At 49.0% G+C, this 15586-nt stretch overlaps 1 protein-coding gene across 4 annotated transcripts in view; it reads left to right on the top strand.

Moving 5' to 3' along the window:
* Positions 1-15586, top strand: part of abcb6a (ATP binding cassette subfamily B member 6 (LAN blood group) a) — a 341190-nt gene that overhangs the window by 70953 nt on the left and 254651 nt on the right. For all 4 annotated transcript variants that reach the window (XM_070875170.1, XM_070875168.1, XM_070875171.1 and 1 more), the window contains one exon: positions 535-724. In XM_070875170.1, coding sequence (XP_070731271.1) covers positions 535-724 — 190 coding nt within the window. The remainder of the gene's footprint in view (positions 1-534; positions 725-15586) is intronic.

Below are 15586 nucleotides of genomic sequence, written 5' to 3' on the forward strand. Positions count from 1 at the left end.
TCCATATCCCTTAATTCCCCATGAGTCTGAAAATCTATCAATTTCCGTCTTGAATATACTCAACGACTGAGCATCTCAGCCCTCTGGGGTAGAGAATTCCAAAGATTAACCACCCTCTGAGTGAAGAGATTCCTCCTCATCTCAGACCTAAATGGCTGACCCCTTATCCTGAGACCCCTGCTGCTAGACTCTCCAGCCAGCGGAAACATTCTCTCGGCAACTGTCATGTCAAGCCCTCTAAGAAATTTATACGTTCCAATGAAATCACTTCTCATTCTTCTAAACTCCAGAGAATATAGGCCCAGACTACTCGATCTCTCCTTTTAGGACAATCCCAGTCTAGTAAACCTTTGTTGCACCCCCTCTAAAGCCAGCATATCCTTCCTTGGGTAAGGAGACTAAAACTGTGCACACTGTTCCAGATGTGGTCTCACCAAAGCCCCATATGATTGGTGGCTTCGGCATAAGGGTTGGAGGAGTCTCCACTTGGAAATCTTTGCATTTGAGCCTCTGAACATTTTTCTCTCTTTCCAGCCTCTCTTAAACCAGAACAGCAGCAATCAATCAACATGGAAAGACTTCCGTAAGAAGGTGCAGTTGCTTGTGCCGTACATGTGGCCTAAAGGGAGTGTATTTCTGCAGGCCCTGGTCCTGTTCTGCCTGGGTCTTCTTGCGATAGAACGAGTCATCAATGTCTTTGTACCCATCTACTACAAAAACATCGGTAAGTTCTTAAACTTTTGTTTTGTTACTGATTTTTTTTTTTTTGAGCTCTCCTGAAAGCTTGACTTTGGTGCTTGCACTGGATGTGAAGACTGAATGTTGGAGACGGAAGAGAAGGTGCTGTAAACTCTGTGGAGGAGAAAATATTTCCCACAATACGTGTACGGCAGTAGTAGCAATCCCTGACTGATCAATATGTGTGGGCTTGAGGCAAGACACAGAACCCGAACAAAACTGCATTTGCTACCCAGTATGTGATGGAAATGGAATTCAGTGATATTGCAAGCCGCAATGCCGGGATGGGGCGGGAGCAGAATGTGTGTGAAAGTTTCATACAATGTCCACTTTCCTTTGTCAGCTGTGGCTCAGCGGGTCGTGATTTCACCTCTGAGTCTGAAGGCTGTGGGTTCAAGTCCCACTCCAGAGAGTTGAGCACAAAATCTAGGGAGTGCTGCACTGTCAGAGGTGCCGTCTGCTCTCAGGTGGACGTTAATATGTTCATCATAAAGGATGAAACTGAGTACTGTGTACACTGAGCAAATGTGACCTTAGCTCCTTTAATAAGACTCCAGAGTGCAGGTACCTCGTGGGTGGCCTGCTTATATACCGTGCTCTACAGGGATGCTGGGATCCCTTGGGACTCCAACACGTAGGCCCTCTGGTGGTGGTGTGATACAGCTTACAAGGGGTTAAATACATAATATCACTCCCCCCGTGAAGTCAATAGTACACTTATTTACAAGGTGAGATGATCTGGGGCGTTTCGCTCCCTTGTCGATCGTCTCGGTACAAATGCAGGTGTGGGTGAGTTGGTTGGTTCTTTGCTGGGCAGCTGGCCTTGCCGGGCTGGTGGGAAATGGTGAGTTCGGCTTCGTGGTCAACCGTGATGTCAGTTGCCACTTGTGTGTGTGTTGGAAGTTCAAAGTTGGTGGTGTCTTCTTCGGGTTGTTCGTAGCTGTTGGTGAACCGCAATTTGATTTGGTCTAAATGTTTTCTACACGTTAATCCGTGGCCAATTTGACCTAAAACACACCTACTCCCCTCTTTGGCTATGACCGTGCCAGTGAGCCATTTGGGACCATGTCCATAATTGAGTACAAACACAGGATCATTGACCGCAATATCGCGTGACAACTTTGCGCGGTCATGGTACGCACTTTGTTGATGCCGCCTGCCCTCCACGTGATCACTGAGATCACGGTGGACAGGAGAGGGCCTTGTTTTGAGCGCCCTTTTCATGAGCAGCTTGGCTGGGAGCCCCGGTGAGTGAGTGGGGTCTGGTGCGGTAGCTGAGCAGCACACGGGAAAGTCGGGTCTGCAGGGAGCCTTCCGACATGTGTTTCAAGCTTTGCTTGATGGTCTGAACTGCCCATTCTGCCTGGCTGTTGGATGCGGGCTTGAACAGGGCAGATGTGACGTGCTTGATCCCATTGCGGGTCATGAATTCCTTGAATTCAGCACTGGTGAAACACGGCCCATTGTCGCTGACTAGGACATCAGGCAGGCCGTGCGTGGCAAACATGGTTCGTAGCCTTTCAATAGTGGCCGTGCATGTGCTTACAGACATTATTGCACATTCAATCCATTTTGAGTAAGCGTCCACGACAACCAAAAACATTTTACCTCGAATTGGGCCCGCATAGTCCACATGGATCCTCGACCACGGTTTGGAGGGCCAGGACCACAAACTTAGCGGTGCCTCTCTGGGTGCATTGCTCAGCTGAGAGCAAGTGTTGCACTGGCGCACGCATGACTCTAAATCTGAGTCGATGCCGGGCCACCACACATGGGATTTGGCTATGGCTTTCATCATTACAATGCCTGGGTGGGTGCTGTGCCGTTCACAAAGGGACAAAGTGTATTAAAAAGACCAGTCTGAAGGCTCTGTGTCTCAATGCGAGGAGTATTCGTAATAAGGTGGACGAATTAACTGCGCAAGCAGCTATTAACGAATATGATTTAATTGGGATTACGGAGACATGGCTCCAGGGTGACCAAGGCTGGGAACTCAACATCCAGGGGTATTCAACATTTAGGAAGGATAGACAGAGAGGAAAAGGAGGCGGGGTGGCGTTGCTGGTTAAAGAGGAAATTAATGCAATAGTAAGGAGGGGCATTAGCTTGGATGATGTGGAATCGGTATGGGTGGAGCTGCGGAATACCAAAGGGCAGAAAACGCTAGTGGGAGTTGTGTACAGACCACCAAACAGTAGTAGTGAGGTTGGGAACAGCATCAAACAAGAAATTAGGGATGCGTGCAATAAAGGTACAGCAGTTATCATGGGCGACTTTAATCTACATATAGATTGGGCTAACCAAACTGGTAACAATACGGTGGAGGAGGATTTCCTGGAGTGTATTAGGGATGGTTTTCTAGACCAATATGTCGAGGAACCAACTAGAGAGCTGGCCATCCTAGACTGGGTGATGTGTAATGAGAAAGGACTAATTAGCAATCTTGTTGTGCGAGGGCCCTTGGGGAAGAGTGACCATAATATGGTAGAATTCTTTATTAAGATGGAGAGTGACACAGTTAATTCAGAAACTAGGGTCCTGAACTTAAGGAAAGGTAACTTCGATGGTATGAGACGTGAATTGGCTAGAATAGACTGGCGAATGATACTTAAAGGGATGACAGTGGATAGGCAATGGCAGACATTTAAAGATCACATGGATGAACTTCAACAATTGTACATCCCTGTCTGGCGTAAAAATAAAACAGGCAAGGTGGCTCAACCGTGGCTAACAAGGGAAACTAGGGATAGTGTTAAATCTAAGGAAGAGGCGTATAAATTGGCCAGAAAAAGCAGCAAACCTGAGGACTGGGAGAAATTTAGAATCCAGCAGAGGAGGAAAAAGTGTTTAATTAAGAGGGGGAAAATAGAGTATGAGAGGAAGCTTGCTGGGAACATAAAAACTGAACTGCAAAAGCTTCTATAGATATGTGAAGAGAAAAAGATTAGTGAAGACAAACGTAGATCCCTTGCAGTCAGAATCAGGTGAATTTATAATGGGGAACAAAAATGGCAGACCAATTCAACAAATATTTTGGTTCTATCTTCACGAATAACCTTTCGGAAATACTAGGGGACAGAGGATCTAGCAAGAAGGAAGAACTGAAGGAAATCCTTATTAGTCAGGAAATTGTGTTAGGGAAATTGGGATTGAAGGCCGATAAATCCCCAGGGCCTGATAGTCTGCATCCCAGAGTACGTAAGGAAGTGGCCCTAGAAATAGTGGATGCATTGGTGATCATTTTCCAACAATTTATCGACCCTGAATCTGTTCCTATGGACTGGAGGGTAGCTAATGTAACACCACTTTTTTAAAAAGGAGGAAGAGAGAAAACGGGGAATTATAGACCGGTTAGCCTGACATCAGTAGTGGGGAAAATGTTGGAATCAATTTTAAAGATGAAATAGCAGCACATTTGGAAAGCAGTGACAGGATCTGTCCAAGTCAACATGGATTTATGAAAGGGAAATCAGGCTTGACAAATCTTCTAGAATTTTTTGAGGATGTAACTAGTAGAGTGGACAAGGGAGAACCAATGGATGTAGTGTATTTGGACATTCAAAAAGCTTTTGACAAGGTCCCACACAAGAGATTGTTGTGCAAAATTAAAGCACATGGTATTGGGGGTAATGTATTGACGTGGATAGAGAACTGGTTGGCAGACAGGAAGCAGAGAGTCGGGATAAATGGGTCCTTTTCAGAATGGCAGGCAGTGACTTAGTGGGGTGCCGCAGGGCTCAGTGCTGTGACCCCAGCTATTTGCAATATACATCAATGATTTAGATGAAGGAATTGAGTGTAATATCTCCAAGTTTGCAGATGACACTAAGCTGGCTGGCGGTGTGAGCTGTGAAGAGGATATTAAGAGGCTGCAGGGTGACTTGGACAGGTTCGGTGAGTGGGTAAATGCATGGCAGATGCAGTATAATGTAGATAAATGTGAGGTTAATATTATCTGAATGGCGGCAGATTAGGAAAAGGGGAGGTGCAAAGAGACCTGGGTGTCATGGTACATCAGTCATTGAAAGTTGGCATGCAGGTACAGCAGGCGGTGAAGAAGGCAAATGACATGTTGGCCTTCATAGCTAGGGGATTTGAGTATCTAAGCAGGGAGGTCTTACTGCAGTTGTACAGGGCCTTGGTGAGGCCTCACCTGGAATAGTGTGTTCAGTTTTGGTCTCCTAATCTGAGGAAGGACGTTCTTGCTATTGAGGGAGTGCAGCGAAGGTTCACCAGACTGATTCCTGGGATGGCAGGACTGACATATGAGGAGAGACTGGATCGACTGGGCCTGTATTCACTGGAGTTAAGAAGAATGAGAGGAGATCTCATAGAAACATATAAAATTCTGACGGGATTGGGCAGGTTAGATGCAGGAAGAATGTTCCCAATGTTGGGGAAATCCAGAACCAGGGGTCACAGTCTAAGGATAAGGGATAAGCCATTTAGGACCGAGACGAGGAGAAACTTCTTCACTCAGAGTTGTGAACCTGTGGAATTCTCTACTGCAGAGACTTGTTGATGCCAGTTCGTTAGATATATTCAAGAGCGAGTTAAATATGGCCCTTATGTCTAAAAGGATCAAGGGGTATGGAGAGAAAGCAGGAAAGGGGTACTGAGGTGAACGATCAGCCATGATCTTATTGAATGGTGGTGCAGGCTCGAAGGGCCGAATGGCCTACTCCTGCAGCTATTTTCTATGTTTCTATGTATCTCTGCCTTTCTTGGGTAAGACCATGCGATTGCCCCACAACAGACAGTCCACCTGCAGGGACAACTCGTCTTTGCGCCTGTGGAACGGCTTAATTGCCTCCTGCATCTCCGCTGGGACGCTGGACCAGCTCCCATGGAGGACACAGTTTTTTTGCCAAGGACAGTAAAGGATCCTGGCTGGTCCAGGTCCTCATCTGTTGGGCAGTAACGGGGGACTTTAGTTTTCGAATGCATCCATTACCATGAGCAAGTCCGCTGGCTGTGCCATTTCCACCCCGGTGGTGGGCAATGGCAGCCGACTGAGAGCATCTGCGCAGTTCTCTGTGCCCGGTCTGTGGCGGATTACATAGTTGTATGCCGACAGCGTGAGCGCCCATCTTTGGATGCGGGCACAGACATTGGTGTTAATCCCTTTGCTCTCAGAGAACAACGATATCAGCGGCTGGTGGTCAGTTTCAAGCTCAAACTTGAGGCCAAATAAGTACTGGTGCATTTGCTATGCCCTGTAAACGCACGCCAGAGCTGCTTTTTCAATCATGCTATAGGCCCTTTCAGCCTTGGACAAACTCCTGGATGCATAGGCGACCGGTTGCAAAATCCCCGATTCGTTAGCCTGTTGTAACACACACCCGACCCTGTATGACGACGCATCGCAATCGAGAACTAATCTTTTACAAGAATCATACAGGACAAGCAGTTTGTTAGAACATAATAAGTTTCTGTCTTTCTTAAAGGCAGCCTCTTGTGAATTCCCCCGTACCCAGTCGTCTCCCTTGCGCAATAGCACATGTCGGGGTTCGAGCAGGTGCTTAACCCAGGTAGGAAATTACCCAAATAGTTAAGGAAGCCCGGGAACGACGGCAGCTCCGTCACGTTCTGTGGTCTCGGCACGTTCTTGATGGCCTCCATCTTGGCATCGGTGGGTCTGATGCCGTCTGCCGCGATTCTTCTTCCCAAAAACTCGACCTCCTGCGCCAGGAAAACACCGAGCGTTTCAACCTGAGCCCCACACGATCCAACCGATTGAGAACCTCTTCCAGATTCATAAGTGCTCAATGGTGCCCTGACCTGTAACCAGTATGTCATCCTGGAAAACCACAGTGCGAGGAACCGACTTTAGCGGGCTCTCCATGTCCCGCTGAAAGATTGCTGCGGCCGACTGAATCCCGAACGGGCACCGGTTATAGATGAACAGACCTTTGTGTGTGTTAATGCAGGTGAGTCCTTTCGAAGACACCTCCAGCTCCTGCGTCATGTTGGCCGAGGTCAGGCCCAGCTTGGTGAACGTCTTCCCTCCAGCCAGGGTCGCAAATAGGTCGTCTGCCTTGGGTAGCGGGTACTGGTCCTGTAGCGAAAAACAGTTAATCGTTACTTTATAGTCCCCACAAATTCTGACCGTGCTATCATCTTTAAATACCGGGACAATTGGATTGGCCCACTCGTTGAATTCCACCGGCGCGATGATGCCTTCGCGCTGCAGCCTGTCCAGCTCAATTTCCACTTTCTCACGCATCATATATGGCATCGCCCGTGCCTTGTGGTGGATGGGTCGCGTACCGGGAACCAAATGGATCTGCACTTTCGCCCCCGAGAAACTTCCAATGCCTGGCTCGAACAACGATGGAAACCTGCTCAGAACCTGGGCACATGAGGCGTCGTCGACGGATGAAAGCACTTGGTTATCGTCCCAGTTCCACCTCTCCAAAACCTACCTCTTTAAACATCAACATCATAGGCAGTCCCTCGAAGCGAGGACGACTTGCTTCCACGGCAAAAAGGGATGAGTTCACAAGTGTTTCAATGAAGGACCTGATATTCCAGATCCCGAACTACATCGTGAAGGGTGGAAGATGCCTGTGGGTGGATTTTTTTAACGTGTGGCCGTTGCACACCAGCCACCACACGGGCTTGGCAGAGCTAGGTCTAGGCCCAGTGGCAAGGCGACTGGAGACCAGCTCTGCTGCACGGACCTAGCACACACACATCGCAGTGTGGGCTGGCCCGTGCTGCCCCTGGGCCTTCGGCTCTTCTGGGCTCCGTACCCTCATCTGTCGCAACTCTGCCACGATCTCTCGCTGTTCCTCCGTCACAAACATTCACCGCATCTTGGCACACGTACTCGCCGCTCATCCGCCCCGACCTTCCCACTCCTCTGTACCTGGGTCTTGCCGATGTTTCTGCCCACGCTTCAAAACGGCGACCAGGGTTTTGATGACGTCACCCAGTCGCCCATCTCAAAATCGTCAAACTTGGAGCAGCTCGTGCTGGAGGTTGCAACATAGAAACTTAGAAAATAGGTGCAGGAGTAGGCCATTCGGCCCTTTGAGCCTGCACCACCATTCAATATGATCATGGCTGATCATTTTTGCAACTTCAATACCCCACTTCTGCTTTCTCTCCATACCCCTTGATCCCTTTAGCCGTAAGCGCCACATTTAACTCCCTTTTGAATATATCTAACGAACTGGCCTCAACAACTTTCTGTGGTAGAGAATTCCACAGGTTCACAATTCTCTGAGTGAAGAAGTTTCTCCTCATCTCGGTCCTAAATGGCTTACCCTTATCCATAGACTGTGACCCCTGGTTCTAGACTTCCACAACATCGGGAACATTCTTCCTGCATCTAACCTGTCCAGTCCCGTTAGAATTTTCTGTGTTTCTATGAGATCCCCTCTCATTCTTCTAAATTCCAGTGAATATAAGCCCAGTCGATCCAGTCTTTCTTCATATGTCAGTCCTGCCATCCCGGGAATCAGTCTGGTGAACCTTCGCTGCACTCCTTCAATAGCAAGAATGTCCTTCCTCAGATTAGGAGACCAAAACTGAACACAATATTCCAGGTGAGGCCTCACTAAGGCCCTGTACAACTGCAGTAAGACCTCCCTGCTCCTATACTCAAATCCTCTCGCTATGAAGGCCAACATACCATTTGCCTTCTTCACCGCCTGCTGTACCTGCATGCCAACCTTCAGTGACTGATGTACCATGACACCCAGGTCTCGTTGCACCTCCCCTTTTCCTAATCTGTCACCATTCAGGTAATATTCTGCCTTCCTGTTTTTGCCACCAATGTGGATAACCTCACATTTATCTACAATTATACTGCATTTGCCCACTCACTGAACCTGTCCAAATCACTGCAGCCTCTTAGCATCCTCCTCGCAGCTCACACTGCCACCCAGCTTAGTGCCACCTGCAAACTTGGAGATATTACACTCAATTCCCTCATCTAAATCATTAATGTATATTGTAAATAGCTGGGGCCCCAGCACTGAACCTTGCGGTACCCCACTAGTCACTGCCTGCCATTCTGAAAAGGACCCGTTTATTCCCAATCTTTGCTTCCTGTCTTCAAACCAGTTCTCCATCCACGTCAGTACATTACCCCCAATACCATGTGCTTTAATTTTGCACACCAATCTTGTGTGGGAGCTTGTCAAAAGCCTTTTGAAAGTCCAAATACACCACAACTACTAGTTCTCCCTCGTCTCTCTACTAGTTACATCCTCAAAAAATGGTGAATGGTACTTAAACGGTTGATGGTGGATAGGCAATGGAAAACATTTAAAGATCACATGGATGAGCTTCAACAACTGTACATCCCTGTCTGGCGTAAAAATAGAACGGGGAAGGTGGCTCAACCGTGGCTAACAAGGGAAATTAGGGATAGTGTTAAATCCAAGGAAGAGGCATATAAATTGGTCAGTAAAAGCAGCAAACCTGAGGACTGGGAGAAATTTAGAATTCAGCAGAGGAGGACTAAGGGTTTAATTAAGAGGGGGGAAAATAGAGTATGAGAGGAAGCTTGCAGGGAACATAAAAACTGACTGCAAAAGCTTCTATGGATATGTGAAGAGACAAAGATTAGTGAAGACAAACGTAGGTCCCTTGCAGTCAGAATCGGGTGAATTTATAATGGGGAACAAGGAAATGGCAGACCAATTGAACAAATACTTTGGTTCTGTCTTCACTAAGTGCATTCGGATCTTTTACGTTCCCCTCAGAGAACAGACTTGATTTAACCTGTCATCCAAAAGACGACAGTTCTGCACTGGAATGTCAGCCTAGATTTTTTTCGTGCCCAATTTTCTCGAGCGGGACTTGCTGACTCAGAAGGTTGAGGGTTCGAGAGTGCTACCATCTGAGTCACGGCTGACGTGATTAATTGAATAGCGTAGATGCATTTAAGGGGAAGTTAGATAAACACATGAGAGAGAGAAAGGAATCGCAGGATATATTACAGAGTGAGATAACGAGAGTGGGAGAAGGCTCATGTGGAGCATAAACACCAGCATGGACCATTTGGGCCGAATGGCTTGTTTCTGTGCTGTATATTCTATTTCATCTGTTTGAGTCGCAATAAACTGGATCCAGCTCTCTCTAACACTCTGGGATATGAGTGTTGGAGATGCTTCCAGCAGTGACACTACTGCCTTACAGTCAGGAGAGGGCAGTCTCGACTAGTCAAATCCAACTTCTTTTCAATATATACGGTTTTCAAACAAGAGACTGTCATCATCTTTCAGCATCAAAAACTGATACGCTCGTCAGAACACATGCTAGGGTTTGCAAAGTTTGAAGCAAAATGTTATACTTTGTCATATATCTGCAAAGCCTGGATCCTGCTGACACAATCTGCACTGCGTAATAACAAGTAAAACAATACATTATAACATTTAAAAAGGAAAAACTTGCATTTATATATTCTTTCACGAACTCACGATGTACCAATAAAGTACTTTTTTGAAGTGTCGTCACTGTTGTACTGTAGGGAATGCAGTAGCCAATCTGCGCGCAGCAAACTCCCACAAACAGCGATGTGATAAATGACCGGATCATCTGTTTTTAGTGATATAAAAACAGAAAATGCTGGAAATCTCAGCGGGTCAGGCAGCATCTGTGGAGCGGAAGTAGCATTAGTTAACGTTTCGGGTCGATGACCCTTGGTCAGAACTGGAGAGAGTTCGGAAAGAACGGATTCTTAACCAGCACTGAAAGGGGGAGGGGAAGAAAGAACAAAAGGGAAGGTCTGTGATAGGTTGGAAGACAGGAGAGATTAGAGAGACAATAGGGATGATGGCCCAAACTCAAATGGTAATGCCAGGAGTTAGAAAAACATTAGTCAAGATCGGGTGTGAATGGTGGGATAATGGCCAGCTTCCATTAAAGACAAGGAGAAAAAAAGAAAGAAAGAGGCTTGAGAAAGGGAACCAAAGATTGGCAACGGTTACACTGAAATGTTTGAACTCTATGTTGAGTCCAGAAGGCTGTAAAGTGCCTAAACAAAACGCTGTTGTTTGAGGTATAAATATTGGCCAAGATACCAGGTGAACTCCCCTGCTCTTCTTCACATCCACCTGAGAGAGCAGACAGGGCCTCGATGCAACGTCTTGTCTGAAAGACGGCACCTCCGACAGTGCGGCACTCCCTCAGTACCGCCCCTCCGACAGTGCGGCGCTCCCTCAGTACCGCCCCTCCGACATTGCGGCACTCCTTCAGTACTGCCCCTCCGACAGTGCGGTGCTCCCTCAGTACCGCCCCTCCGACAGTGCGGCACTCCTTCAGTACTGCCCCTCCGACAGCGCAGCGCTCCCTCAGTACCGCCCCTCCGACAGTGCGGCGCTTCCTCAGTACCGTCCCTCCGACAGTGCGGTGCTCCCTCAGTACTGCCCCTCCGACAGCGCAGCGCTCCCTCAGTACTGCCCCTCCGACAGTGCGGCACTCCCTCAGTACTGCCCCTCCGACAGTGCGGCACTCCCTCAGTACTGCCCCTCCGACAGTGCGGCGCTTCCTCAGTACCGTCCCTCCGACAGTGCGGTGCTCCCTCAGTACTGCCCCTCCGACAGCGCAGCGCTCCCTCAGTACTGCCCCTCCGACAGTGCGGCACTCCCTCAGTACTGCCCCTCCGACAGTGCGGCACTCCCTCAGTACTGCCCCTCCGACAGTGCAGCGCTCCCTCAGTACTGGCACTGGGAGTGTCAGCCTAGATTATGTGCTCAAGTCTCTGGAGTGGGACATGAACCCATCACCACCTAACTCTGAGGCGAGGGTGCTGCCCACTGAGCGTTACTGCTCTATTGGAAATATACTGTAAACTTGACTCAGTTGGCTTCAGCACACCTGAGATCGAGAGGGGAGAATTCCTGCCAGTCTGTGACTGCCGTTGGAAAGTGTGCGGGTGTAGACGTCGTGAGGATCTGATTGTGATTGACTGCAGTCCCATGCCTAAGTCACACAGTCTGCGGCATTTCATATTTGGGCTCGCGTGAAGAGCATCCAATTGGGTGAGGAACCAGAGGGCTGTCGGTGCCTGTGGATCTAGACCTTGGTAAGAGTCGGCATCTTGGTGGCCGAGAGGGGTGGTGTAATATATATAGAGCTGGACTTTCCAGTGACGTGCGCTTCTGTTTTCGCCTGGAGGGGTGGCGGTGGTGAGCTCTTCTTGGCGAATGGTCAGCCTCCAGCGCCCTGCCGGGGGTTTTGGGGGCCGGTTTTGCAGGGGCGTGTGGCAGCACCGCCCGGAAGTGGCGAGTCGGTGTGCAACACCCCTGGTTGAGAGACCGGCTCGCGTTTGGACTCCCGTACGTCCCGCAGCGCCCCCTGCTGGGACCGCCTGTGAAAACGGGCGCTCCAACCTATTCTGGCTTCAGTCAGGTAAATAACGCCGACTTCAGGTAAGTGTGATTGTTTTTTTTCTTTTCTTTGTTTTGTGATTTATGTTGTGGTGGCATGGGCTATGGATTGGGGATGTTTTTGGTGTGTTTTTTTTAATCTCCCCAGGCCTCTCTCGGAGCACTCCCGGGCCTGCTCTTAAGCGCGGGATGTTCCCATGCTCAGCCGGTCCAGCACCCTAAGACAGGTGTACAACGCCTCCCTTAGCGCTCTGCCCCACACTCTGGGCCCAGCTGCCCAATTTTGATGACTGAGGCGCAAACTGCTCCCGGGTGCAAACCTCACCGTTCCAAAATCATCAAAGCTGAAAATCCATCCCTATGTGTCGTGTTTTAAGTTGGGAGTAGTCTAAAGATTGCTGTATAATTGCATTTCAACAATGCAGCGAGCTGGGAGTGTGGACATTGTACGCCAGTAAGCCCAATGCCCGTAAAGTTGTCACTCTGCATCCAAGAAGCAGAGAGGCCATAAAAAACAGTCCAGCAGCAGCAACAATTTGATATAGCACATTTAACATGGGAAAATGTCCCAAAGCACTTCACAGAAGTATAATCTGTCACAAGTTGACATCGAGCCAAAGAAGGAGATATTAGGACGGGTGACCAAAAGCTCGGTTTTAAGGAGCGTCTTAAAGGAGGAGATTGAGGTGGAGAGGTTTGGGAGGAGATTTCAGAGCTTTGATCCTAGACGGCTGAAGGCACGGCCATCAAAGGTGGACCTGCACGTGGCTGCAGTGTGCACCATCTACAAGATGCACTGCAGCAACTGGTCAAGGCTTCTTCGGCAGCACCTCCCAAACCCGCCACCTCCAACACCTGGAAGGACAAGGGCAGCAGGCGCATGGGAACACCACCAACTCCACGTTCCCCTCCCAGTCACACACCATCCTGACTGGGAAATATATCGGCCGTTCCTTCATCCTCGCTGGGTCAAAATCCTGGAACTCCCTCCCTAATAGCATTGTTGGGAGTACATAAGAACATAAGGAATAGAAGTAGGAGTAGGCCATTCGGCCCCTCGAGCCTGCTCCACCATCTAATACGATTATAGCTGATCCGATCATGGACTCAGGTCCACTTCCCTGCCCACTCCCTATAACCCCTCATTCCCTTATTGCATCTTATCATCATCATCATCATGGGCAGTCCCTCGATTAAGGCGGCGGCTCACCACCACTTTCACGAGGGCGATTAGGGATGGACCATAAATGCTGCCCTTGTCAGCGACGTCCACACCCATGAACAAATTTTTCAAAAAGAGGCCAGAATTGGAGGAACGCGGAGATCTCGGAGGGTTGTAGGGACTGGAGGCAATTGTAGAGGTAGGGAATGGCGAGGCCATGGAGAGATTTGAACCCTGGTTGAGTCAGCATGGATTTAGATGCAACCAGTCGCCTTGATTAACCCTTGCCACTGGACCAAGACCTAACTCTGTCAAGCCCGGCCACCCCACGTTAAAAAAAATCCACGCACCGGACTCTTCCACCCGACAAGATTTAGTTCGAGATCTGAAATATTAGGTCCTTCACTGAAACACCTGTGAACTTTTTGGCCAGGATGCAAGTCATCCTCGATTCGAGGGACTGCCCATGATGATGATGATGATGATGATAAGATGCAACAAGCCACGTGAAGGCGATTTACCCGCTTTACGCGATGGCCAATGTGCGATTTATTTGGATACACCAGTATTCTGATCCTTTGGATAGTTTCTCTGAAAATCAATGATGTCAGTTGTGTTCTTCCAACACCTCCCGCAGCAAGTGACTGGAGATATGCAGCTGTCCCAAACTCAGCTAGCTCGTGTTGCATCGAAACATCGAAACATAGAAACATAGAAAATAGGTGCAGGAGTAGGCCATTCGGCCCTTCGAGCCTGCACCACCATTCAATATGATCATGGCAGATCATGCAACTTCAGTACCCCATTCCTGCTTTCTCTCCATGCCCCTTGATCCCTTTAGCCGTAAGGGCCACATCTAACTCCCTCTTGAATATATCTAACGAACTGGCCTCAACAACTTTGAGGTAGATAATTCCACAGGTTCACAATTCTCTGAGTGAAGAAGTTTCTCCTCATCTCGATCCTAAATGGCTTACACCTTATCCTTAGACTGTGTCCCCTGGTTCTGGACTTCCCCAACATCGGGAACATTCTTCCTGCATCTAACCTGTCCAGTCCCGTCATAATTTTATATGTTTCTATGAGATCCCCTGTCATTCTTCTAAACTCCAGTGAATATAAACCTAGTCGATCCAGTCTTTCTTCATATGACAATCCTGCCATCCCGGGAATCAGTCTGGTGAACCTTCGCTGCACTCCCTCAATCGCAAGAACGTCCTTCCTCAGATTAGGAGATCAAAACTGTTGCGGAGGAGTCTGCGGACAAAGTCCGCAGCAGCCGCCATCTCCGCGGTCAGATCAGTCGGACTGAAAGAGTTGTTGATGAACCAGCGCCTGACGGGCTTCCAGCAGCTTTAGTACGATAAAATAGCGAGATTTCATTTTGTACTTTATTACAAGTCTGTACACGGCTCGATTAGCCCGGAACTTCCAGTTGCCAGCACCCTTTCCCTGGACGACTCGCTTTGAGACTGTCATCATCATCATAGGCAGTCCCTCGGAATCGAGGAAGACTTGCTTCCACTCTTAAAATGAGTTCTCAGGTGACTGAACAGTTCAATACGAGAGCCACAGTCCCTGTCACAGGTGGGACAGACAGTGGTTGAGGGAAGGGGAGGGTGGGACTGGTTTGCCGCACCTTCCGCTGCCTGCGCTTGGTTTCTGCATGCTCTCGGCGACGAGACTCGAGGTGCTCAGCGCCCTCCCGGATGCACTTCCTCCACTTGGGGCGGTCTTTGGCCAGGGACTCCCAGGTGTTGGTGGGGATGTTGCACTTTATCAGGGAGGCTTTGAGGGTGTCCTTGAAACGTTTCCTCTGCCCACCTTTGGCTTGTTTGCCATGGAAGGAGTTCCGAGTAGAGCGCTTGCTTTGGGAGTCTCGTGTCTGGCATGCCAACGATGTGGCCCGCCCAGCGGAGCTGATCAAATGTGGTCAGTGCTTCAATGCTGGGGATGTTGGCCTGGTCGAGGACGCTAACGTTAGTGCGTCTGTCCTCCCAGGGGATTTGCAGGATCTTGCAGAGACATCGTTGGTGATATTTCGCCAGTGACTTGAGGTGTCTACTGTACATGGTCCTTGTCTCTGAGCCATACAGGAGGGCAAAACGCTCTTTTCCTCAGGCGGCCGAAGACTGCACTGACGCACTGGAGGCGGTGTTGAATCTCGTCGTCAATGTCTGCTCTTGTTGATAAGAGGCTCCCGAGGTATGGGAAATGGTCCACGTTGTCCAGGGCTGCACCGTGGATCTTGATGACTGGGGGGCAGTGTTGTGCGGTGAGGACAGGCTGGTAGAGGACCTTTGTCTTACAGATATTTAGCGCAAGGCCCATGCTTTCGTAC

This window comes from Pristiophorus japonicus, chromosome 3 (assembly GCF_044704955.1).
Source record: "Pristiophorus japonicus isolate sPriJap1 chromosome 3, sPriJap1.hap1, whole genome shotgun sequence".
NCBI classification, from domain to species: domain Eukaryota; kingdom Metazoa; phylum Chordata; class Chondrichthyes; family Pristiophoridae; genus Pristiophorus; species Pristiophorus japonicus.